The following is a 25,033-nucleotide window of genomic DNA, read 5'->3' as shown; positions in this document are numbered from 1 at the left end:
CCGGCTGCCCACATAATGGTCAAGTTGGTTTTTAAAGAGGCCACAAAACAGACTCTACATAAAACAGGCTCTCTTGGTCCACAGCAAGCAAACTTTTCTTCAAGCCCTTGCACAGAACTTCCATAAGAAGCAAAGGACCAATGTTAGGCGTTCAACATAACGCAGCATATTTTTTGGTGTTGGTAGAAGTATGAGTGGTACGTTTTAACGGCTTTCAGGAAATAACTCAGGTTTTCCGGCATTCGCTTCCTACATGAAAAGGACCCAGTGTGTGGACGAGACCCTAATAGTGGTAGTAAACACAGAGAAGACAGAACAATTTATCAAAAGCTCAAGTCAAAGATCACTGGGTGGTTATTCCAAGCAAATGCTCCCCCTCCTGGCCAAAATGGAGGCCTCCATGTGTGTTGTCTCGCTCTCGCTCTGTGTATGAAACCAGCATACCACCCTCTTTCCAATGAAGGTGTGTGTCTGTGCATTTCGTGGAGAGCGAGCGTGTGTGTGTGTGTCAGTCTATATACACTTTGGCAGACATGGGCAGCAGACACACACACACACACACACACACACACACACAAGCGTGCAGTGCTCACTAATTTTCTCTGCTGTAACGCCTGCTGCCCATACCAGTGTGCAGTGAGCACCAGAGACTTACACGAGCCACCGGTGCAATAAATCTAACGCCCATCTCTCTGGTCCTCTCCCTCTCTCTCTCATTCCTTCCAAAGTTCTGGAAAAGGAAATAAGACAAGACCTTTCTGAGTTCATCTTTTGGACTGGTGGAGTTAAGACATGTTAATATGCCTGGTTTAGGCAGCAGCCGATGATCTAGACTTGGTCTAATGAAGGCACAATCACATTTTGGGGTTCCACAGGCGTAACGTTTCCAGCAGGGTGGCAGAGACATGCAGCAATAACTGATCTACAAGCAGTGGGATTACATGTGAGTGTATTGCATTACATACGTATATAATACTAAAGCCTTAACGAAACATTTGAATGCATCACACTTAGTAATATCGGATGAATATATTAATATCATATTTATAGAACTATACATTGTTCTACCTTGTGATTGCAAATAATGGTTATATTACTTTATAGATTTGATTTATTATTAAATTACGAATCAATTATTAAAATTAAATACAATTTTGTTTACAAATAAATTAATAAAATAAATAGAAAAATATATAATACAATAAAAATGAATAATATACTTATTTTAGATTATGTTATGAAATTGCACTTATTATTTTACAAAAAAAATGCATATTTAAATGCATTTGGATTTATAAAAGGTGTAAAGAAAATTATAAAGAAGGTGGGAATAAACTGTATTATTTATCATTACATGACCGGTACATTATTATTAATAATACTAATAAATAAAGTAACAATTAAAATCAATATTATCTTATAAAATTCCATTTAATATTTTACAGCTGGGTATGTCTGTTTGTTATTGTAGACAAAAATGCATTTAAATGCATTTGATATATATATATATATATATATATATATATATATATATATATATATATATATATATATATATATATATATATATATATCCATATAAATAAATAATACAATTAAAATCAATATTATCTTGTAAAATTGCATTTAATATTTTACAGCTGCACATGTCTGTTTGTTATTGTAGACAAAAATGCATTTAAAAATGCATTATATATATCCATATAAATAAATAATACAATTTGCACTGAATTGTAATATTTTTACATTATAGTTTTTTAAAACCTAATTTCTTTCCATTTATCAACTTCTTTTTTAAGGATAAATTGATATGTCGTGCACTATTTCATATCTCTTATGTTTCTTTACAGGTAAGTGTCTCCTGGGTCCAGGTGTCCAGGTGTCCAGCAGCATGTTAAGGCTCTGGGGTTTTGTTGTGTTTCTGTTGACCGTCCCGATACCGGTCCAATCCAGACCCACTGACAAACTCGGCAACAGACAGTAAGTCATGATCTCCTCATGTTTGAACATCAGGGATTTCTGCTAGAACTCAAGATGTAAGAGACATTCAGAGCCGTGTTGAGACTGCCATCTGCAGTTAATAGAGGAAACTTGTTTGATGTTAAATACTGTATTTGATTAACAAAATCCACTGCATCATTTTGGATGCCATGCATACAATGCATACAATGCATACAATGCTTTGGACAGTATGAAAGCATATGGGGTTTTTTCATGTCTAGTTCAAATGTCAAACTCCCCTTTCAATGTGACCTTATTCTGATTCATGTTTCTGATCTTACTGTGCATGCTTTTTTTTTTATCACACATTGTTGCAAAAATGTTCTCTGCCTCTGAAACAACTTTTGGGCTGATGTCACCAAGCTGTCTTATTTTTTAACCCTCGAACAACCGGTCATATAGAAACCCCTTTTCATGAGCGAATCAATTTCCAATGAATAAAATCAAGTCCCATCCTTCATTCGGAAGCGTGTTTAATCACGGGAGTAAAATGGTATGAGTACTAATAACTATTCCTTTAAACAGCGCCCTCTCTTTGTTTCAGGAGACGTTCGGTAAGTCACGCTCAGATGATGCACGACCGCGGTCGATCCCTGCAGGACAGGAAGAGGCGTTTTTGGATACAGGGAATCCTAGAGCAGGTGCACACGGTGCAGGTGTGGGACTCACCCGGTCAGAGCGAAGGAAGTGACCAGACCCTCCCCTGGTCTGTCGCCCATCGACCCAAACACACTAGCAGCACCAAAAACTTTCCTATGGGCTTTCAGTTGGAGAGTGTGGGGATGAGAGACGACCTTCCTCAGGAGACCAGCAAGACCATGAGATATGAGGAACAGCCATTGAAAGGTGTGACGAAGAGGAAAAGGAAGATGTGTTTGGGCAGATGGAGAGATCCAGACAGGAGGAGAGACTGGGGGTGTGGCTTCCAAATATAAACACCAATGAGAGATCAATAAATTAGCCAGGACCAAATCCACTGGTTTCAACGTGGATGGTGCATTGCAAGGATTTAATGCAAGGGTTTGCGGAAGTGATGCTACGTTGTGCAACCAAAAGTTTGTCGACCAATCACCAATTAATCCGTTGACCAGTCCGTTGATTTCAGATAGGCTGTCAGAAATCAAATTTGCCGTATTCCCGCTTGATTTCAAACTGATCTGGCTCTTTCCACACCTTGAAGAGAGCTTTCTATAGTGTGTAAGCACCCTAAAGGAGCATTCACACCGACATTTCAAGTGTCCATGTAACCGGAAATCATTCATTTTCAACATGAGTAGATGAATTGAGGCGACTGGAGCGACAGAGACTGTTGCCGATGCAACAAAACTGAGCAGAGTGCTAGTCCATATTAATGCAATGTAGCAAGTACCAATGGAAATGCAAAGTGGAGCTCACTTGATCCGATGTGTATGACCTTCTTTCTTCTGCAGAACACAAATAAAGATTTTTAGAAGAATATCTCAGCTCTGTTGGTCCTCACAATTCAAGTGAATGGTGACCAGAACTAAGAAGGTCCAAAAAGCACATAAAGACAATATAAAAGTAATCCATATGACATCAGTGGTTTAATCCATGTCTTCAGAAGCAATATGATAGGTGTGGGTAAGAAACTGATCAATATTTGTACGTTTACTTTTTTTATACTGTAAATCTACATTTTCACTTTTACTTTCAAATTCAGCCACCTACTGGATGGGGCTGGTAAAATGGTTAAAAAAAAAAAAAAAAATTAACATTGATCTGTTTCTCACCCTCATCCTTACCTGTCATATCACTTCAGAAGACATGGGTTATTTTATGCTGCTTTTATGTGCTTTTTGGACCTTTTGAGTTCTGGTCACCATTTACTTGCATTGTATGGACCTATAGAGCTGAGATAGGTTTTCTAAAAAAAATCTTTGTGTTCTGCTAAAGAAAGAAAGACATACACATCTGCGATGGCATGAGGGTGAGTAAATTATGAGAGAATTTTCACTTTTGGGTGAACTGTCCCTTTAAATATTGTTTCACTTTATTATTGAAGATGTGGCCATTTTTTAAAAACCAAAATTTTTGCAGAAAATGAATTAAAATATGGTTTATTTTTCCTTCACTCAAGTTTTACTCTGTAATAAACTCACTCAACATTTCTATTATTTTCAGCACCTTAATTGACAAGCAGAAAGTTGCTTTATTTACAACCCAATTTACAAATATTCCCAATGTCCTTGTATTCCTTCAGTCCCACATATCATATAATATTTAATTTATTTGATTGGAATATTTATTCCCTGAATGTATCTCTTAATGCTGCTGATTTTAATGAGATTTTCAAATGCACTTTAGATAGTTATGCTGATCTACGTTAAGAGTTTTGGCATCTTTTTTATATTTTATTATCCAGCTTGTCTTTTACTTTAGTTCATTACGTATGTGTTTCGAATGTCTTGCTATTTTCAATAAATAATTTGATAAGCAATACACAATTAAGATGTGGCTTGTTGAAGAGGTGTGGAATTACTTTTTTAAAGCCATCATGTTTACCAGTTTTTGCCTGGTGGACGATAAAGCAGGTGAACAAATCCCATAGACTTCAATTAAAGGAAAGACCCGAGCCATTGCTAAACCAGAATATCACAGACTTGGTGGTGGGCCAGTATGTAAACACCAAGCAACTCTAGATATGCTTTACATATGTTTTTTACTGTTATTATTTGTCTGTGTCTACAAAGGATCCTGATAACCGGAGAGCGTTCCAAAGATGGCCGACAGTGAACTGAATTTGCTATTTGACTCAATTTTGGCGCTTTTTACCACAGTTAGCCAAAGGTCCACCAGACTTTTAAAAGTTTTTGTCATAAACATGTTTTATATAAATTTACATTAAAGTGATTGAATGTAAACGTTTTCTCAATGTACTGTCCAATACTAATCCTAAAAAAACGCGAGCGTTCGCGCTTTTCGCGAGGGACAAAGCAGTTGAAAATACCTTATCCGATTAAAGGAATTAATATTCCGATTATAATACCAGTTAAACTCAATCAACACCATTTGTGGCATGTTAAACACCCAAAACTAAACTAAAACTAATTTTCAATCTTGTCACTGCTTTTCGAGAGCAAAAAAAATGGGCACTTACATTGTGGTGATTGTAATAATTAAATTAAATAACCACCGTTTCAAAAGTGTATCCACAACAAAAATAATGTGTTTTAACAGGATTTTAAAGCGATAAAATTGCCTTCTTACCTTTTCTATGTAGTTATCAAATCTTGGTTCCACAAATGTTGAACTTAACTTAATCCAGAATATTCCTTAACTTGTAATCAAATTTATGCGATTACTGGAACGTTGTCAGAAAACGCTGAAGAAACACGTAATATGTAGAATTAAAACTACTATTTAGTTGTTGTACATGTGTATTTTAATGTTTTTTCTCTATTATTAACTTATATAGACATGTTTGAATCTATATTTAAGGGTTGACTCTTCTGAACTTTTTATTACACCCCAATTCCACTTTATGTAAATATAGAATTACTACTGTTTTTAGCAGTGATAGAATTAGCATTTTTATTTGGTCTAAAGATTGGATTCTTTGCAATGAAATGCTAAATTCTACATAAAATTCATAGTTTCATCCGTTGAAGTCTTAAGACAAAGAACATTAGACACAAAATAACTTGTAGATCACAATTTCTTATAAATTTTATTCACACTTCAAAATAAAACACTACAATGTGATTGATTTCAAACAGGCTTTACCTGAATCCAAGCTTAGCCAAAATATATGCTTGTGCATCATCATCTCCGTCGTTATGAGGGCCTGCTCTTGAGTGAGGAAAGCATGTGTCTGAATGATTGTTTATTACCAGCCTCTATGTTATGTTAAAGTCTGTTCTTGCGTTAAGGAAAAGACAATTAATTCAGCTGCTGTAATGATCAGCTGCTTGTTCAATATCTCAATCTAATCCAAGCTACAGACTGAAAACAAAAAGTGCTTGATTAAAAAAACAAATATTTGTGTACAAAAGACATGCAATCGCCAAGGTCGAAAATATCTAATCCAGATGACCTGAAAATGTGGTTTTAAATTCACATTTCACCTTGTTAAAGAAAAATGCACCAGATTGTTTTCGGAGTATACAAAATGGTTTTAGAGCACTTCATGTGATGTGATAAGTACACATCTGTGCCCTTGAGTTAAGCCATGGTTTAAGATTTAAACCTCAATCCATCCATTACACAAACAAATACAAGTGTGTTAAAAATGAGAAGGCACAGCTCATTCACTTACTCAGTCCTTTACCCATCAAATACTCTTATGATAAGAAAGCACAGGAGAGATTTATAAAAACTGTTGACGTAGAGGCTTAATAATCGTCTCCTCGGCTGACCACCTCCTTGCAGGTTGGTCTCAGCAGGATGGTGTGTTCGAATTGGGCCGTGTAGGACCCTTTGGTGTCACACAGAGGGGGGTAGGGGTCGATGATGCCCAGGTCACACAGGTTCTTCAGTGCCATTAAATACTTTGTCTCGCCAAGGCGGTCCAGCCAGCGGCGACAGAAGGCGAGAGTGCCGAAATTCTCGTTGACCACATTCAGCAAATGTTTAGCTCTGGGAAGTCTGCAAAATAACGGTACATAATGCTAATAGTCATGAAAAGGCCTAGATTGCCAAAAGAAATAAATAACAAAATTTTATCTCCATTTATAGCCTTAAATGAATCAAGACAATAGCTAAAAAACTAGGGAAACATTTTAAGATGCATTACCAACAGTAGGGAGAAAAATTATGATGCATCTCTCCACGGGGACCAATGAGATTTCACTGTGGGTGGAGCTAACCAGCACAACACCACAGTAATAAACATCAAGCAACTGAAAAATGTCCTAAAATAATTTGTGATTATTAAAACCACAAAGACTATGTTTTCAAGAGATAAATATATAGTTTGTATGTGCTGCGCACTTCAAAGTGAATGTGTTGTTGTTGTTGTGTCGATGCCAGCTGCTCAAACCATTTAAAGCTCCTTGGCTTATACACAGAAAACACCATCATGAGCATCGCTCGCTTGAATTGTAGCAGATGACAGAGAGCAGAGCGGTCATTCACTTTGTAGCTCGAGGAACATATAGACTTTAGATTTAAATAAATAGCAGCATTTTGCGGTTTAATTCACATTGGGACACATAGTGACCTGCTTTTCCAGAAGAGAGAAACTACCTCCAAATCAAACAGAAAGGTCTTAAAGCTTTCGCCACAATAAAAGCTTCACTTAATGGAAAAAACAGAAATATATCAATACTGTATAGTTATGTAATATTCACTAGAATGCTACTGCTGCTACTAATAATAAAAATGACTTGACTGTTGTGGTGATGTGGGCGTGGCTGAGCGTCTGTGGAGAGCGAAGCCGGGAGAGGAAGAATGGTAAGGATTGACACCTGTGGGAAATTCTCTCAACAGATGTTCTGTGTTACAGTGAGGGCTGGAGAGGGATAAAAAAAGAGTCCAGACCGCTGGAGGCTTTTATCATGCTCTTTGAGCAGACGGCCGAAGCATGGAAGTGGCCGAACACCCAGTGGGCATCCCCCCTACTGCCGCTGTTGTCCGGGGAAGCCCAACAACTTCCTGCAGCCAACCTCCTGGTGTATGAAGATCTGAAGAAAGCCATCCTGCTAAGGGGCGGCTGAAGCCCAGAGCAACAATGACAACACTTCCGCTCACTGATGCTCGGCGAGTTCAGTCGCCCGTTTGCATACGTTCGACAGCTCTGAGACATCTGTCAAAGGTGGCTGCTGGCTGAAGACGAGACGCAGAGGAGGTACTCTTTCTGGTGGTACTGGAAAAGTTCATTGCCCGGCTACTGAAAGGGACAGCGGAGTAGATCCAGTGCCATCGACCGGCGTCGCTGGATGGGGCGGTTCAGCTGGCTGAGGACCATATGGCAGTGTATTCGGAGGCCGGCGAGCCCTCTTCTCTCTCTCTCTCTCTCTCTCTCCTCTCTCCCCAATGCACATCCATATTTTTCAATTATCAAGGATCCTTGTATCGAGTGACACAGGACACTCAAAGGAGGATACAACCCATTTCTGCAGAGCTGTCGGGAAAGGTTATTCAACTGTAAGGTATGGCGGAGGATCAGTGCCTTAACAGATTCCCGAACAAACAAGAACTTACTGTTAAAAACCCCCCTAATTACTGAAATAGCGCCAACCAGCCTCCACAAGCACAATAAATGTATTGACAAAGAGACAATGAACTATTGACAGAGAACCGCATGTGACATCCGCATGCTCACCACGTGCTTATCATGTGGACAGGAAGGGGGAAACTTTGAACGTAAAAATGTGTGTGTGTGTGTGTTTTCCAGTTAAACACAGAACTGCATATTGCTAATGAAATACGTGTAATCCCTGTATGTTGTGTATTTCTGAGGTATATCAAACTCGTTAGAACTGTTTCGTGTGTGTTTTAAACTCTGAGGCCTCATATTTAATAGCCTCAGTGTATATTCCCTTTCTAAGTGTACTAAATATACTTTTCTTGGTATCAAATTAAACCTTACGATTTGGCCTAGCTAAATTCAAATATAAGATCTTCGTAGAATGATATTACGTTATGTTTTGCCATCTTTTGAGTCATTCAGCCCAAAATCTCTTACTGTCATAAACATGCAAATGAGCCGTGACGGAACAAAGGAATCATTCTCCTGCCCAGAGTAATGGAGGCCTTTACGACCTCCAAAGGAATGTTCAGAGAAGTGCTGATCCTCCCTTCATTCTCTTACTGAGAAAGAGAAATGAACCCTGTTAATCCTATATATATATTCTATATATCCATGTGATAAATATTGACATGTATCTAATGTGCCATCTCACATTTTCCCTTAAATGTGCTTGATCTATGTTTTCTTGCAAACTAATGGGTTAATGTTTCAGACTTTGCATACTATGGTTAACCAAAATCATATGTGTGGCATATTTGGTCTCTATAACTTGGTATTTTGAAGATTGAAATGACTGTGTACATGATATGTCGATAACAACAGCATATTAGTATTACCAGTATGTTTCCTATTTTCTTTCTTGCACATGCAATGGGCAATTTTACAACAAAGAGCAATAAACCAAATTCCGCCTAGAACTCAAACCCTTCTTATTGGTCGAGCCAATGAGAGGTGGGACCTGTTTCCGAGGGTATAAAATTGCTGCGCCCACTTCCTCTTCTTAGCTCTTCCTCGCTCACTCTTAGCCTCTCTTGCTTCCTGCCTCTCTTGCCCTCTGAGCCTTGTGCTCTCTCACTCTCTCGCTGAATCATGCCACACTAGAAGGCCCCAAGGACTCCCAAGCGTGTGCCAGGCTACGGCCTCGACTGCCCATTCACCAAGATCCTCTGCCTCCCACTGGTTCTCTCTCATCAAGACAACATCATCAAAGATCAACTGGAGCCTCAACAAATTGCATCAGGACAGTTTAATTCAAATGGGACATGCAAGTATCAAACTTAGTCTCATTATTTGATACATTAAGTATCCTTAACCCCTTTCTAAAAAGGGCGTGTCAGAACTAATATGATGGTTTGCTCAGGCTGTTGATCTGCTGAACTTCAAACAATGCTATAACTTCCTGTATTCTGCTTCAGCCCTCTTTCCCTTGGTAAACTGTATGAATGTATGTATATGTATGTTAGATTAGTTTAAATGTTTAGTCTAGTTAATAAAGTCTTGTTCATGTCACATGTAAAGTTGTCTGTGTCTCAAGCTCATATCTAAAGTCCCTAATCATAGATTTTGACTACTTGCTCTTAATACTTAGTAAGAAAGACATTTCCCTTGCCCGGAAATGTACATTTCTATTAATTAATTAATAACCAAAATTGAGTGTTCACGGGATGAACCGAGTATTTGGTTGTAATGTTAATGTAGCTACATCAAGTTAACCCGATTAACTGATCCAAATATTCATAATTGATTATAATAAGTTATGATTGATTATTAATATTTCATAGAACTGATTCAGCTTCCTAATGGTGGAAGAATATAGAGCTGATTCAGCTACATAATGGTGGAGAATGATGCGGGCATGATTAAACAAAGGTTATGAGCTTGAACCACTGTCAACCTAAAAGTGTGCATTGAATAATTCCGGTCAGAATAGGACATGACATGCGAAACGGCATTTGCTTCACTAGTTGCTGGCTTGTTTGGATCGCGGATAAGGTGATGGCTTGAATTGACATCTCTACTGTAATTGAAAGAGTCTTAACACATTTAAGCATATTTTCAAAAGGTATCAGTGTACGAGTAATATGATTTTAGCGAAGAAACCCTAATTTCAGTATTAAAGTGTAAGTCTGTTTTGATGAAGGAATCTCAGCTCAGCGGCATGTAAACTGTACCAGAATTGATTGCTTAACCTGTTTCTGAGGAAGAAATCTCAGTACAGTGTTATATAAATGTAGATTTGGGCGATGCTCCCCTTTTCACAGTATAAAGGCCTTACAAATTATAGTTAGATTGATGTCCTTCAGCTAAACCTTATGTGTGCGTCTAAAAGCTTAGCTTCCTGGTGATCAGAACTGTGTTTCACTCACTGAAACTCTGAAGTGCATTGGTTCCCATGACAACGACTTGCCACAGGAAGTGCTCACTCCAGATAGCGCATGTGTTTCCTTCCGACGCCATTCTGTAAACAAAGCAGCCTAGGTGGCTAAGCTAACCCAACTTAGCAGCCCCTTAGCTTAGGCTAAGCTAACTAATAGCTTCAACAGTTAGCTGCTAGCATAATTTACATGAATCCGTTATCTACAGCTTGTGTGCATGCAGAGTGACGTGATCTAAACCATTTTCCTTTAACCCCATTTCTGGTTTCTGAATTCTCACTTTCTCTTTCCTTAACTTTAATTCTTCTCATCTAACTTCACCTGCACCTTTCAGGTGCATCCCTTACTGAACGCTGTTCAGCTAAATTTGCAGTTACTTTGTTAATTAAATCTAAAAACTTAATTACATGTAAACTGTTTAGATAGAGAATAATTTTTATAGTTATTGGGAACTTTCAATGGCACGTTGACTAAACTTTATAGAGGGACAAACACATTGTGTGGTCTTGAACACATAACAGCTGTGACCAACTATAGAATGATGTCCAAAGCAAATCTAATTGTTAATCATCAGTGCTATTGATTATTCCCAATACAAGGTTATTCTGCTATTTTAATCACTTCTTCAAGTCTTTTTATTATTTTTACTAATAATAGAAGTCAGCTATTAATTTTCCCATTTAACCCTCTTGGTCTAGTGTGGTTTTATTTCACCATAAAACTGCAAAAGTAACTAGACATACTTTTCTTCTCGATTTTGTGTTTATTTGCAACAAGTTGCTTAAATTTTATGAGCCAGCTACACAAGTAATCTAGACGATTTCTATGGCATAATTTTGAGCACCACTAATAGACACAATCTAATAGGAAAGCTCTTTTCTTCATCTTTCTTTCTCCTCTTCATGTGTTCAAAGATCAAGCCTGTTGTATGCTATCAGTAAGTGCTGATAAATAATTTGACCCAAAGAAACATCTTAAGTCATTTATTAAATCTAGGCTTACGCTCTTTTAGCAAAGCCACTCAGATCCACACAAATCTGAGCACCCTGCTATTTGCAGCTAAGATAGTAATAATCAGGAACACATTTCAATTGTTAACCACACCTAGCAAAACCTAGCTGTACATTATACACCTTGCTGTCTCACTTTGCCTTTAGCTCCAAATTCTGTTTGATCTTGCATTAGTCTCTTGCCCTTACTCTCACCAGAAGTGTGCCAAAAATGTTGCAGATGCTTAGCCTAACTGCCCAGATGGCAGGCCAAAAGGACTGGCTAGGTGTTTTGAGGAACACCCTTTTATCCATGACTGCTGACGACCTTCAGCAACAGAACAAAAAGCAACTGGAAAACGAGGGAAAAGAACTAATGACAGACGACTCAAACCAGAGGTATGAGCACAAATATCTGACTGAGGTTATCTTCCTGGCCCACAACCTCACAGGTTTGAAACAGGAGGTAAACAACCTCAAACGCCAGATCACTGAGTCCCAAGCGGAGCTGACACATGCTAAAAACCGCATAGACCAGCTAGAGATGGAGGCTCAGGACAGACACAAGGACCCTGGCAGAAGGGAGTCACAGGAGGTAATCCACAGACTTCAAACGGCTCTGACAGCTGCTAAACAACAAGAGCAGTTGGAAAAGACAGCTAGAGAGCACCTGGAAAAGGTACTTTTCACAAAGATTCACTGTTAAAAACAGCAAATTCTGAACTCTTGGACAAAGATGCCAGAATCATGGCCTGTGAAGGTCAACTGAATGTGTCCAGAGCTGAAGTTAAAGTGCTGACTCAGCAGCTGGAAAACACCAAAGATGAACTTGACATGGTCCAACGAGAACTGAGACACTCTTACCTGCTGCAAAAGGAACCACAGCAGGAGAGACATCTCACTCCCCACTTGCAATCAGCAGAGAAACCTCCCCAGCCAAGCACAGAGTTACAAAGGGGGAGACAAACCCCACTGCTTAACACGTCATCGGACAGTTTCCTTAAAGCTTCTGCAGCCGCAGAAGGAAAAGGATTGATTCAGACGAATCTTGAAACGACACGTGTAGCGACACTCAAAGACCTCAACCGAATGGCCAGACATATCCCTGCATTTACACCAGAGCTTGCAGGAGACCACGACGTCCACGCTTACCTGCGAGACATTGACTTTCACCTGCAGTCTTTGATGAGTGCAACCATCAAGATAGACTCCATCTGATCTGGATCACGTCCAGCCCAGAGTTGCGACGCTTTCTGGCTCGACAGCCAGAAAACATCCAGTCTAACTACCAGCAGCTGAAACAAGCCATCATAAGGGAATTCTCAGAGTCTAACAACGGACTGATCGCTGCCCTAGACACCAAACAGGGTCAGCATGAAACTCCCTATGTTTACTACCACAGACTCAGACGAGCTTACTCGAGCTCGCAGAACATACCTGGGATGGAGGAGGACACCAGCTTCAAGAGCCTTTTCCTCCGAAACCTCCATCCTATGGTAAGTCACCATTTAGGCATTATGGCCTGCCCCCACACAATGCCTATCCAACAACTGCGTGACCTGACACAGAAGGCCTTTAACAAACACAAGGCCTCACCCAGCAAACACCACAGGGCGTCCCACAGCAGTCTACAACAACATCCTCCTGTACACCTTTCAAACAGGTGCCAAACAGAGGCTGCACAAAGACAGCTAGAAACGCCTGTTACTGAGTTACAAGAGCTGCTAGCACTAGCAAAAGAGCTCCTGGAACAGAACTCCCCTGAGGAGTACTGGGAAGAACAAACCTCTGACTCTTGCCCAACACCACTCAGGCAAGCTCAAGTCAGCACTGCTGCCAGAGCAGAGTAACACTGCAGACTTCAGACACCTGGTGACTGGGTGCCGAACCAAGGGCTGAACGGCCACCTGCTGCCCTTTTGCTACCAGTACTAGGTCAGTCTGAAACTCGCTCCACACTACACAATGCCCATAACCACTCCCTGCAGCCACAAACAAGCACCTGCCTCAAACAGAACTGACTTCATAATGACAGGTGACACACTGTCAAGGCACCTGCTGCCTCTGCACCTGCTGCAGAGACCTGGATGTGGCTACTGTCTACATCACCCACCGTGGAACAACTACCTGCTACAAAACCCTCATGATTCACCTGCCATCCGCCATTGTGATGATTGTCGATCCGATGATGTCTCCAACAGGGACACCACCTGGCTGAAAAAGGGGACTGTAAGGTATGGCGGAGGATCAGTGCCTTAACAGATTCCCGAACAAACAAGAACTTACTGTTAAAAACCCCTAATTACTGAAATAAGCCAACCAGCCTCCACAAGCACAATAAATGTATTGACAAAGAGACAATGAACTATTGACAGAGAACGCATGTGACATCCGCATGCTCACCACGTGCTTATCATGTGGACAGGAAGGGGAAACTTTGAACGTAAAAATGTGTGTGTGTGTGTGTTTTCCAGTTAAACACAGAACTGCATATTGCTAATGAAATACGTGTAATCCCTGTATGTTGTGTATTTCTGAGGTATATCAAACTCGTTAGAACTGTTTCAGGTGTGTGTTTTAAACTCTGAGGCCTCATATTTAATAGCCTCAGTGTATATTCCCTTTCTAAGTGTACTAAATATACTTTTCTTGGTATCAAATTAAACCTTACGATTTGGCCTAGCTAAATTCAAATATAAGATCTTCAGTAGAATGATATTACGTTATGTTTTGCCATCTTTTGAGTCATTCAGCCCAAAATCTCTTACTGTCATAAACCAGCCAGAAACATGCAAATGAGCCGTGACGGAACAAAGGAATCATTCTCCTGCCCAGAGTAATGGAGGCCTTTACGACCTCCAAAGGCATGTTCAGAGAAGTGCTGATCCTCCCTTCATTCTCTTACTGAGAAAGAGAAATGAACCCTGTTAATCCTATATATATATTCTATATATCCATGTGATAAATATTGACATGTATCTAATGTGCCATCTCACATTTTCCCTTAAATGTGCTTGATCTATGTTTTCTTGCAAACTAATGGGTTAATGTTTCAGACTTTGCATACTATGGTTAACCAAAATCATATGTGTGGCATATTTGGTCTCTATAACTTGGTATTTTGAAGATTGAAATGACTGTGTACATGATATGTCGATAACAACAGCATATTAGTATTACCAGTATGTTTCCTATTTTCTTTCTTGCACATGCAATGGGCAATTTTACAACAAAGAGCAATAAACCAAATTCCGCCTAGAACTCAAACCCTTCTTATTGGTCGAGCCAATGAGAGGTGGGACCTGTTTCCGAGGGTATAAAATTGCTGCGCCCACTTCCTCTTCTTAGCTCTTCCTCGCTCACTCTTAGCCTCTCTTGCTTCCTGCCTCTCTTGCCCTCTGAGCCTTGTGCTCTCTCACTCTCTCGCTGAATCATGCCACACTAGAAGGCCCCAAGGACTCCCAAGCGTGTGCCAGGCTACGGCCTCGACTGCCCATTCACCAAGATCCTCTGCCTCCCACTGGTTCTCTCTCATCAAGACAACATCATCAAAGATCAACTGGAGCCTCAACAAATTGCATCAGGACAGTTTAATTCAAATGGGACATGCAAGTATCAAACTTAGTCTCATTATTTGATACATTAAGTATCCTTAACCCCTTTCTAAAAAGGGCGTGTCAGAACTAATATGATGGTTTGCTCAGGCTGTTGATCTGCTGAACTTCAAACAATGCTATAACTTCCTGTATTCTGCTTCAGCCCTCTTTCCCTTGGTAAACTGTATGAATGTATGTATATGTATGTTAGATTAGTTTAAATGTTTAGTCTAGTTAATAAAGTCTTGTTCATGTCACATGTAAAGTTGTCTGTGTCTCAAGCTCATATCTAAAGTCCCTAATCATAGATTTTGACTACTTGCTCTTAATACTTAGTAAGAAAGACATTTCCCTTGCCCGGAAATGTACATTTCTATTAATTAATTAATAACCAAAATTGAGTGTTCACGGGATGAACCGAGTATTTGGTTGTAATGTTAATGTAGCTACATCAAGTTAACCCGATTAACTGATCCAAATATTCATAATTGATTATAATAAGTTATGATTGATTATTAATATTTCATAGAGCTGATTCGCTTCCTAATGGTGGAAGAATATAGAGCTGATTCGCTACACATCATAATCCGATGGCGGGTCACTTAGGGCAGGAAAAGACACTGAACCATCTAATGGCCCTATTCTATTGGCCTGGCATTTGCAGGTGGTGTGCGGCATGCCGTGAATGTCAGCTGGTGAATCCGCCAGCCACCCCAAGAGTGATATTGCGCCCCCTTCCATTGATTTCAGCGCAGAGTGTTGCAGAGGTACTCTTCAGAAGATTCCAAAAGAAATCCTCACTGATCAGGGCACTACGTTTATGTCACGTACACTACACAAACTGTATGAATTGTTGGGGATTAAATCGATTCAGACCAATGTTTACCATACCCAAATGGACGGCATGGTCGAACGATTTAATAAGACCCTAAAGAATATGATTCGTTAGTTTGTGCACGATGGCGCTCGAAATTGGGATAAGTGGCTCGAGCCCCTATGTACAATGGGGTATTCGACTATGGAAATTTACACCGGGAGATAAATTCCTTGTATTGCTCCTCACATTAAGCACTAAATTACTCACCAAGTGGCAAGGACCCTATGAGGTCACATGGCAAGTTGGGGAAATCGATTATGATGCTGAAACAAATGGTTGCCACCTCAACCTCCTAAAACTGTGGAGAGAGGTGGTCCCGGTGACTTTGGCAATGGTTGTTTCGGAGAGGGAGGAGCTCGGACCAGAGGTGAACTTAAGACACCGATCAAGTGTCTTTTAAGATCGTACGAAGTCTCTTCCCGGTCGTACGAATCTCATAGAGCATCATATCGAAACGACCCCAGGGGTAGAGGTTCGTAGTCGTCCCTACTGATTACCTGAGCACAAAAAAAAAAAAAGTTCGGGAAGCGATGCTGGATATGGGTGAAATGGAAGAATCTCACAGTGACTGGGCCAGCCCAGTGGTTTTGGTTTCTAAGAGCGAGGGCGCAGTCCAGTTCTTTGTGGATTATAGTCCAGTCAATGCAGTGTCTAAATTTGATGGATACCCGATGCCTCGGATTGGGCGTCGCTAACTTTTATTCAACAGTGGATTTAACAAAGTGATATTGGCTGATTCCCTTAACTCCCATTTTCCACAACGTTCCTATTAAACCATTCGTATGTGACACTTCCGTTCATTTTTTATGGGGCCCCAGAAAAATGATGCACCAGATCCGGTTCAGTGGATGGAGCTATGTCAGTAGAAAGAACGGTAAGGATTGACACCTGGGGTAAATGATCTCTAACAGCTGTTCTTCGTTACACTGAGCTGGAGAGGGATAAAAAGGGAGTCTAGACCGCCGGAGGGGAGAGAGACGCAAGCAGCAGTGATTGTGTGTGCCTTTATGTTGTGCTGAAAAGCAAACTGATGTGTGAAACTGAAAACTGTAAATAAAGAATTACGTGGACTGTTCACCTGACCCCCACTTCCTCCTTCATAGAAGAGCTAGATACATGTCACAGCTGTAGAAAAGCACTTAATTTGTTATATTATGTTGAAAATGAATTGAACTATTTTCATTTGATAATTTGTTTTTCTGCATAAAATGTAAATAAACAGGCATCAGTGAGTACCAATAAGGAAGCATCGGTACTCGCACACTAAAACAACATTTTTAGATGGACTCTTAGCCACCTAACATAGGTTTACATCCTAAGATTAAGTCGCACCTCACCTTATTGGCACGTGTCCAACTTCATAGTTTTTCATGTAATGCGAACACTCCATATCGTCATGCACCATGCCTTTCCCAGTGCTGCCGAAGGTCTCAATGGCATAAACCTCTCCTTCCTGTCGAAGAGGAGACGCAGCACACAAAACAGAACGTCAAAACTAAAAACCACAGAATGTAACTCTTAACAAGATCAACAACACTACTAGACTGTTTTCATATAAGCAAAATGCAGTTGATTTCATCCCTAAAAGCAGTGAGGCTACTATCTTCATTAGTGGTCGACCAATATAGGTTTTTGATTGGCTGAAGCTGGTATCTAGAGAGCAGGATGGCTGACACAAGAGAAAGTCGGCCAGGCCGATATAACGGTCCAACACTAAACTGATCTACATTATTCAGAAGCTAACATTAGCTCAGCTATTTTAACCAAACGAGATATATACATCTCTAAAATATGTTCTTCTTTAAATAGCTTTGATGTAGTTTGACTGTAGTTTAAATACTTTAAATTATGAGCAGCGTGCAGCTTGGGAGGCTACAGTTTCAAAGTGAGTCCTCAATAATGGGTACACAATATTGTGAGAGACTTCAATTCAGGTGCTGTAAAAACAATCTGTGTTAAAACATGCTTGACTACACCTCTGTAAGCCTTATGGTGCTGACTGATTGAGATTTGCCAGCTAAGGGTTGTGTTGCACACCCAAGCTCAGCGCTAAACACATACACTTGAACAGGACTTTCAGACTGTCTTAATGTCTGCCACATTTTATGTGTTATAGTAAACTTAATGTATATTGGATGGCCTACATGAACCATGAAATTAAGTAGAAAATTAGTAGCGAACACACCTCCATCCTGGTGGCTTCACCTCCTTTCACTATGGGCACCGTCTTGCCTGCATGTATTCTGTACTGTCCAATAGAGTGGCCATTGAGATTTCTGATTGGTTTCACTAGAAAGATAAATAGCATCATTAGTAGAATACCTGGAGTTATTCACACTAAAGTGGTTTGCATAAAAGAAAACGCACCTTGATACGTTTTTCCATCGAGCTCCACTTCGTAAGACTCCATAACCTCTTGAATTGATTCTCCAATGTCACACAAACGAACATCAATACCTGCACACTGAAATACACAACATCTAAATCATCAATTTAATAAAAAAATTAATTACACGGTGTCCCCAGATAATTAAAATGCATTACATTCTTGTGGCAGAAGAGTTCATCATTGATAAAACAATACAAAAAGCGGCTTTAGAATACAATGTATTGATTACTACCATATTATTGATCATTAGTCAATCATTGTCACACAGTTCACAGTAATCCATTTCACAAGTGAATTTGTCAATCAGTTGGAGATTTATTATGAGGGTTTGTTTATGGACCGTCAATGAACACCTGTGTCAGACATGCTTGTGTAGCATCTCGTGTGCGTTGCATCATAACCATACAATTTTTAGGTCCCTGTGTCATTAAATATAGTTTAATACTCAATCTTTAAACACATCTTGAGATCCCTTAGTTCGCATTTGCTATCCATCAAGTGTTTTGAAAGCAAGAACGTAACGAATGTTTGTGGTGTTCTGCTGAAGTGTTTGTTCACTGTATAAACTGTGTGTTGCTCATAAAGCTGAAGTTTCACTTACTGCCCCCTGGAGTAAACAGGTGGTACTACAAGCATTTCTCAGGAATCTATCTTATTACGGTCCGAGAGCAGTGTGATTAATTGCATTAATTGTTTTGCAGGCAGTGGTGGCGCAGTGGTTGAGGCTCAGGGTTGCTGACCAGAAGGTCGGGGGTTCAAGCCCCAGCACCACCAAGATGCCACTGTTGGGCCCTTGAGCAAGGCACTTAACTCCAAGTTGTTCCAGGGGGGATTGTCCCTGTAATAAGTGACTGTAAGTTGCTTTGGATAAAAGCATCTGCCAAATGCATAAATGTAATTTTTTAATCGACAGCCCTAATATATATGTATGTGTGTGTATGTATGTATATATATATATATATATATATATATATATATATATATATATAGCATAAAGATTTTTGCATTCTGACATATTCAAGACAATTAAGAACCCCCATTATTTTTACTGGAATGCAGAAAAATTATAATTAAAGCCGAAGCATGTCATTTCTGCACCACTAACACAACGAAGGAAATTGCAAGAATTTACTTCAAAACAGCTTTCTGAAAATGCCCCCCGTTTGCCATTGGTTAAAGCAAGAGATAGGTTGAGTAACATTGTTGGGGCGGGTCGAAGCAGGTTGTTCAAAACAAACAGAAATGTTTATAGTGCCACAGAGACAGTGTTTAGTTTTTGAGAAAATTAACCTATGCATCTATATCTGGGATAGAAGTATTTCAACACAGAAAAAGTTACATTAGCTTTAATAAAAACAATGTTTTCCCTGAAATGAATGCATTACAGTAAAGATAATCTAATTAGAATCACCATTGAGAATTAAAATAACAACAACAAAATATTATGACTGGATGCATTTCGGTAATGACAATTTGGGATTTTTTGGAGAATTTTCTTCCATGTTGTGGTAAAAAGTGAAGCAGATACGTTATTGAATTCACCCGGAAGCATGAGTTACAAATATTTCACCAATAAATAAATGTGAAATGTCTTCAGTTTAAACTCTACCTTAATTCCAGTATTCGTGGCATCTTTAACAGCTTCCAGCAGTTTATCGTACTTTGGGTTAAAGGTGACGGTAAAAGCACAGTCAATAATTCGACCTAAAACGACAAAATAAAAAGATGTCAATGAAGATCGAGTTGAGATGCATCAGAAAATTTAAATTCGTGTTTTTGAGCCCCACCGTTAATGTGCGTGCCAAAGTCGATCTTGCAGACATCGTCGTATTGGAGGACGGTGGGATCTCCTGCGTTAGGAGTGTAGTGAGCCGCACAGTGATTCAGAGAGCAGCCGGTCGGAAAAGCCAAACCAGCGTTCAGACCGTTCTCCTTTATCAACTTCCTGGAACACTCCTCTAGCTTCTCACTGTCAGGGAAAAATGAGATGTGGTTAATTAAACCTGACATTCGACTCCGGATTAGTGGAGTCATTAGAAATGATGTCATTAGAACACAATTACTCATAGCGCCAGACCAGCAGGGGGCAGTAAACACAGTTTGAGAGAGGTAAAGATTGGCTCACCAGATCTCGATCATAGTCATTCCCGGTTTGATCCAACTCTTGACGTATTTCCTGACCTGCCGGTGGGCCTCAGCAGCCTGTCTGAAGTCATTCCACATCTCCTCATTAGCCTGATCCAAAACCTTCTCCTCACTGCTGGTCCTCCGCGCAGCAGTACGTCTGTGAGGAAGATTAAACAGATCCACTATGAGCATCAACATAAGATCAGACTATTCAATCATTTAAAATGTTTAGTTAGGTCCATATGTATTTGGACGGTGACCTGATTTCCATCATTTTGGCTTTGTATGCCAGCACAATGGATTTAAAATAAAGCAAATTATTTTAGAAAATTTGCAGAATTGAGATTGTGTAAAATACACAATGAGTGGGAGTAGTCCGTACCCGTCCTGTGCAGGTGGATATTCACATTCCTGGCCCTTAGCAAAAACTCCACTGGGATAAAGCTCACAGATGGGAATGGATGGAGGATCTGTTTGAACTTTGGCTGGAAATGGAAGAATAGGACAATCGTTTAGACTAATCACTTGCACCGGATCATAATTAACCATAATATTTTAACTGTTCAAAATATTTATTTACGCTAGGAAATGTGTAAATCATGTGCGATTATATAAGATCTTTCAAATTATAAATTAGAATAAAAATAATATTGTAATTTTAAATATTAAAATGATACAATAATAAATGATTAGCATTATTGAAATTTGTATTAAAAAGTAGAAATAAATTATAAAAAAAGATCTATCAAATTATAAATAAGAACAAATATATATATTATATTGCAATTAAAAATAAAACAATAAAATAAACAATTAGCATTATTAATATTTTTTTAAATAGTACAAATAAATTCAATTTAGAAACAATAATATAAGATTAAATGAGACAATTACTAAATAACATGATTTCAAATAAATTTTATATTATGAGAATAAAAACCAAAACAACTGAATAAGATATATCAAATTATAAATAAAAATAATATTTTAATATGAAATAAAATACAAAAATAATATTTTAATATGAAATAAAATACAATTAAATAATAATATTATTATTAAATATATAAGCATTATTAATTTTTTACTAAATAGTACAAATAAATTACATTTAGAAACAATATTATAAGATTAAATGAGACAATTACTAAATAACATGATTTCAAAATAAATTTTATATTATGAGAATAAAAACCAAAACAACTGAATAAGATATATCAAATTATAAATAAAAATAATATTTTTATATGAAATAAAATACAAAATAATATTTTATATAAAATAAATACAATTAAATAATAATAATAATATTATTATTAAATATATAAGCATTATTAATTTTTTACTAAATAGTAAAAATAAACAGCATTGGATTAATTTGGTCTTGGATCATTCACTCACGGCCTTTCTTTTTCTTCTTCTTTTTCTTTTTCTTTCCAGTTGAATCTCCTTCCTCGCCATCTGCCACAAAACAAATATTACAATAGTTCATGTTAATGTAAAACAACCTTTTTGTAAAGCCTGATAAAGATAATTATCAAATAGAAAAACAAACTTTTACTGTCCTCAAGCCTCAAACATATGACACCATATAAAAACCGTATGAGAATATGGACTCATTATTGCAGGAACTGGATCTCTTAAAACTGACAAACCCTCTTCTGCCTCGTCTTCCTTCTCTTGCTCTTCTATAGTTTGTTGCTTGAGTTGTTTTGTCACTTTAGTGATGTCCGACTCAACTTCACCCTCATGGTTTCCTAATAGAACAGAATACAAGAGAGTCTTTATTGGCATTTGCCAGGGCTGGTGGAAATCATTGTGGGTACAGATATACAACAAATATGTGACAATGCAAGTCCAGTAAAAATACACAAAAAAATATACAATCAAGGACCAAGATAATAGATTTAATAGATTATTTTATACCAATATTCACACTTTACAAGCACAGCAGTCAAGAGAACATTACTTATTGTAATGTATTTTCTGCATAAACCAACCATCGCAAAAAATATATAAATTAATAATAACGACAATAAATTATCAATAATGCATATCGTTTTATTGTTGTAAGCTAATTCTTTAACTATATGTCAAAAAGCAGGAACAACAATTAAAAGTTGGTTAGAGAAATAAACGGTAAAATAATTGGTATTAATTGTATGCATGAACTGCTTGCAAAAAATATTAAAATTATTATCATTACTACTAATAATAATTTGTATAAATTATGGAGGTCGACCGATAGTGAATTTTGCCAATAGGTTGTAGGAAAGGCTGATAACCAATTAGTCGGCAGACAGTTTTTAAAATTGATTTATACAATGACAATGTTTTTTCAGAGCAGTTTATTGTTAAACCGAAATCAACAAGAATTCTTTTTTTTTAAGATTTGGTGCATAACGTGGAATTTTTTTTAAGTATAACAAGCCCAAAACAATCTGTTGACTTATTTTGAAATGACAAAATGATGGAAAAACTATCGTCAACTACCGACATCGATTTTTGAAAACAAACTGTAGACTTTTATTTTGAAATGACAAAATGATGGAAAAACTATCGTCAACTATCGACATCGATTTTTGAAAACAAACTGTAGACTTTTATTTTGAAATGACAAAATGATGGAAAAACTATCGTCAACTACCGACATCGATTTTTGAAAACAAACTGTAGACTTTTATTTTGAAATGACAAAATGATGGAAAAACTACCGTCAACTACCGACATCGATTTTTGAAAACAAACTAGACTTTTATTTTGAAATGACGGAAAAACTATCGTCAACTACCGACATCGATTTTTGAAAACAAACTGTAGACTTTTATTTTGAAATGACAAAATGATGGAAAAACTATCGTCAACTATCGACATCGATTTTTGCGAATAACGAAAGTTCCAAAAAGCAACTATCGGCAACGATTAATCGGTAAAACCAATATATCGGTCTACCTCTAATAAATTATCAATAATGCATATTGTTCAATTGTTGTAGTATACTTATTTAGCTAGATGTCAAAAAGCAGGAACAACAATCACAAATTGGTTCTGCCAATCTCAGTTATAAACAAATAAACAATAAAATAATCAGTATTATACAATGAGCAACACAGGACACGAAGGGTGATACAAGGAGATCACAAGCGTTCACAAACACCACGTCGCATGGATAAACCTGCACACATATACACATTCTTCCAATTTCATTATTCGGAATTTTACATTAAACGGAAAATAAAAAAACACCGATATGAAATGTAGATATAAACCACGTGGTGTCAAACCCAGCTCTCACATAACAACATTAACACTCTATCAGGCCCATAACTTCATAATGCAGTCATAATCTAATCATTAAATTCTGTGCAAATACTTTTATTCCTGATTACGAGGGGTTTCGACTTAATAAGACATTATAAGGTATTAAACACGATTGTTATCAGCTTTAAAGAGCTCTCAGTCTGCAAGGCCACGCGACACTTTCCTTCGACTTTATTACCTACGGCTGCTGTTTTTCCCTTCTTCTTCTTTTTCTTCTTCTTTTTCCCGCTTTCGTCGACCGGTTCCGCGTCCTCTTTGGGAAGGTGAGAGTCTCCGTTAGGCAAAATCTGCATTTCTGCAGTTACGGACTGCAACTCCACCGTCTGCTTGTCTGCCATGTTGGTGACCGCGAGAGGGACGCTGGGAAATGTGTAAATAATGTGCGGATGAATAAATAAGATATATCACATTATAAATAAGAATTAAAAATATGTATATAATTCAAATATTTAAATAAAATAAAGAAAAATAATAATAAATAATCTAATTAATAATATAATTAATATGTTTATTAAAAAGTACAAAAATAAAATAAAATAAACGATTTAGAAACAGCATTATTCGATTAAATTCGATCAGCTAACAAATATTATTTATAATAAATGTAATATTATTATTATGAAAACAATACGATTAAATAATGTCTATCAAATCATAAATTAGATTAAAATATGATATTGTAGTATTAAATAAAACAAGAACAATTAACAATAATAGTAATAAAAATGAATTATCATTATTGAGGTTTTTATAAAATAGAAAATAAATTCGATTGAGAAAAAAAAATAAGATTAATAAGACAATAATCAAATAACAAATAAGATTATGAAACATAATAATATACTATTAAAAAAGGTGATAAGTTTCACAAAAATATGAGCATAATCACAAAATACATATGGTTTAGAAATAAATGTTATAGTAAATACGATTAAATAATATCTATCGAATTATAAACAAGAATACAGCTATATCAAATGTTTATATTAAATTAAATAATTAAATTAATGTATAATAATAATATACAAATATTAGTAGTAGTATTCATATTTTTATTAAATATTAATCAAACAAAAATAAATTAGATTAAGAAATAATATTATAAGATTAAATGAGACAATAATGATATTATACTATTGAATAAGGTG

At 37.5% G+C, this 25,033-nt stretch overlaps 2 protein-coding genes across 2 annotated transcripts; one reads left to right on the top strand and one right to left on the bottom strand.

The window, feature by feature from the left end:
• The first annotated feature begins 1,891 nt into the window (after positions 1-1,891).
• Positions 1,892-2,936, top strand: LOC127640095 (parathyroid hormone-related protein-like). The gene is made up of 2 exons (XM_052122491.1): positions 1,892-1,980; positions 2,546-2,936. Exons 1-2 carry the CDS (start codon positions 1,892-1,894, stop codon positions 2,934-2,936), a joined length of 480 nt encoding a protein of 159 aa, XP_051978451.1.
• A 2,732-nt stretch (positions 2,937-5,668) lies between these two features.
• On the bottom strand, positions 5,669-24,235 carry metap2b (methionyl aminopeptidase 2b). The gene is made up of 11 exons (XM_052123329.1): positions 24,064-24,235; positions 22,220-22,321; positions 21,966-22,025; positions 20,947-21,049; positions 20,563-20,721; positions 20,225-20,406; positions 20,047-20,141; positions 18,416-18,512; positions 18,234-18,337; positions 17,386-17,501; positions 5,669-6,606 (listed from the first exon to the last, which is right to left on the bottom strand). Exons 1-11 carry the CDS (start codon positions 24,221-24,223, stop codon positions 6,354-6,356), a joined length of 1,431 nt encoding a protein of 476 aa, XP_051979289.1. The 5' UTR covers positions 24,224-24,235; the 3' UTR covers positions 5,669-6,353.
• Positions 24,236-25,033: the final 798 nt, after the last annotated feature.

This window comes from Xyrauchen texanus, chromosome 49, assembly GCF_025860055.1.
Source record: "Xyrauchen texanus isolate HMW12.3.18 chromosome 49, RBS_HiC_50CHRs, whole genome shotgun sequence".
NCBI classification, from domain to species: Eukaryota; Metazoa; Chordata; class Actinopteri; order Cypriniformes; family Catostomidae; genus Xyrauchen; species Xyrauchen texanus.
The sequence above is the reverse complement of the archived record's forward strand: the minus strand, read 5'-3'. Positions and strand labels throughout refer to the sequence as shown.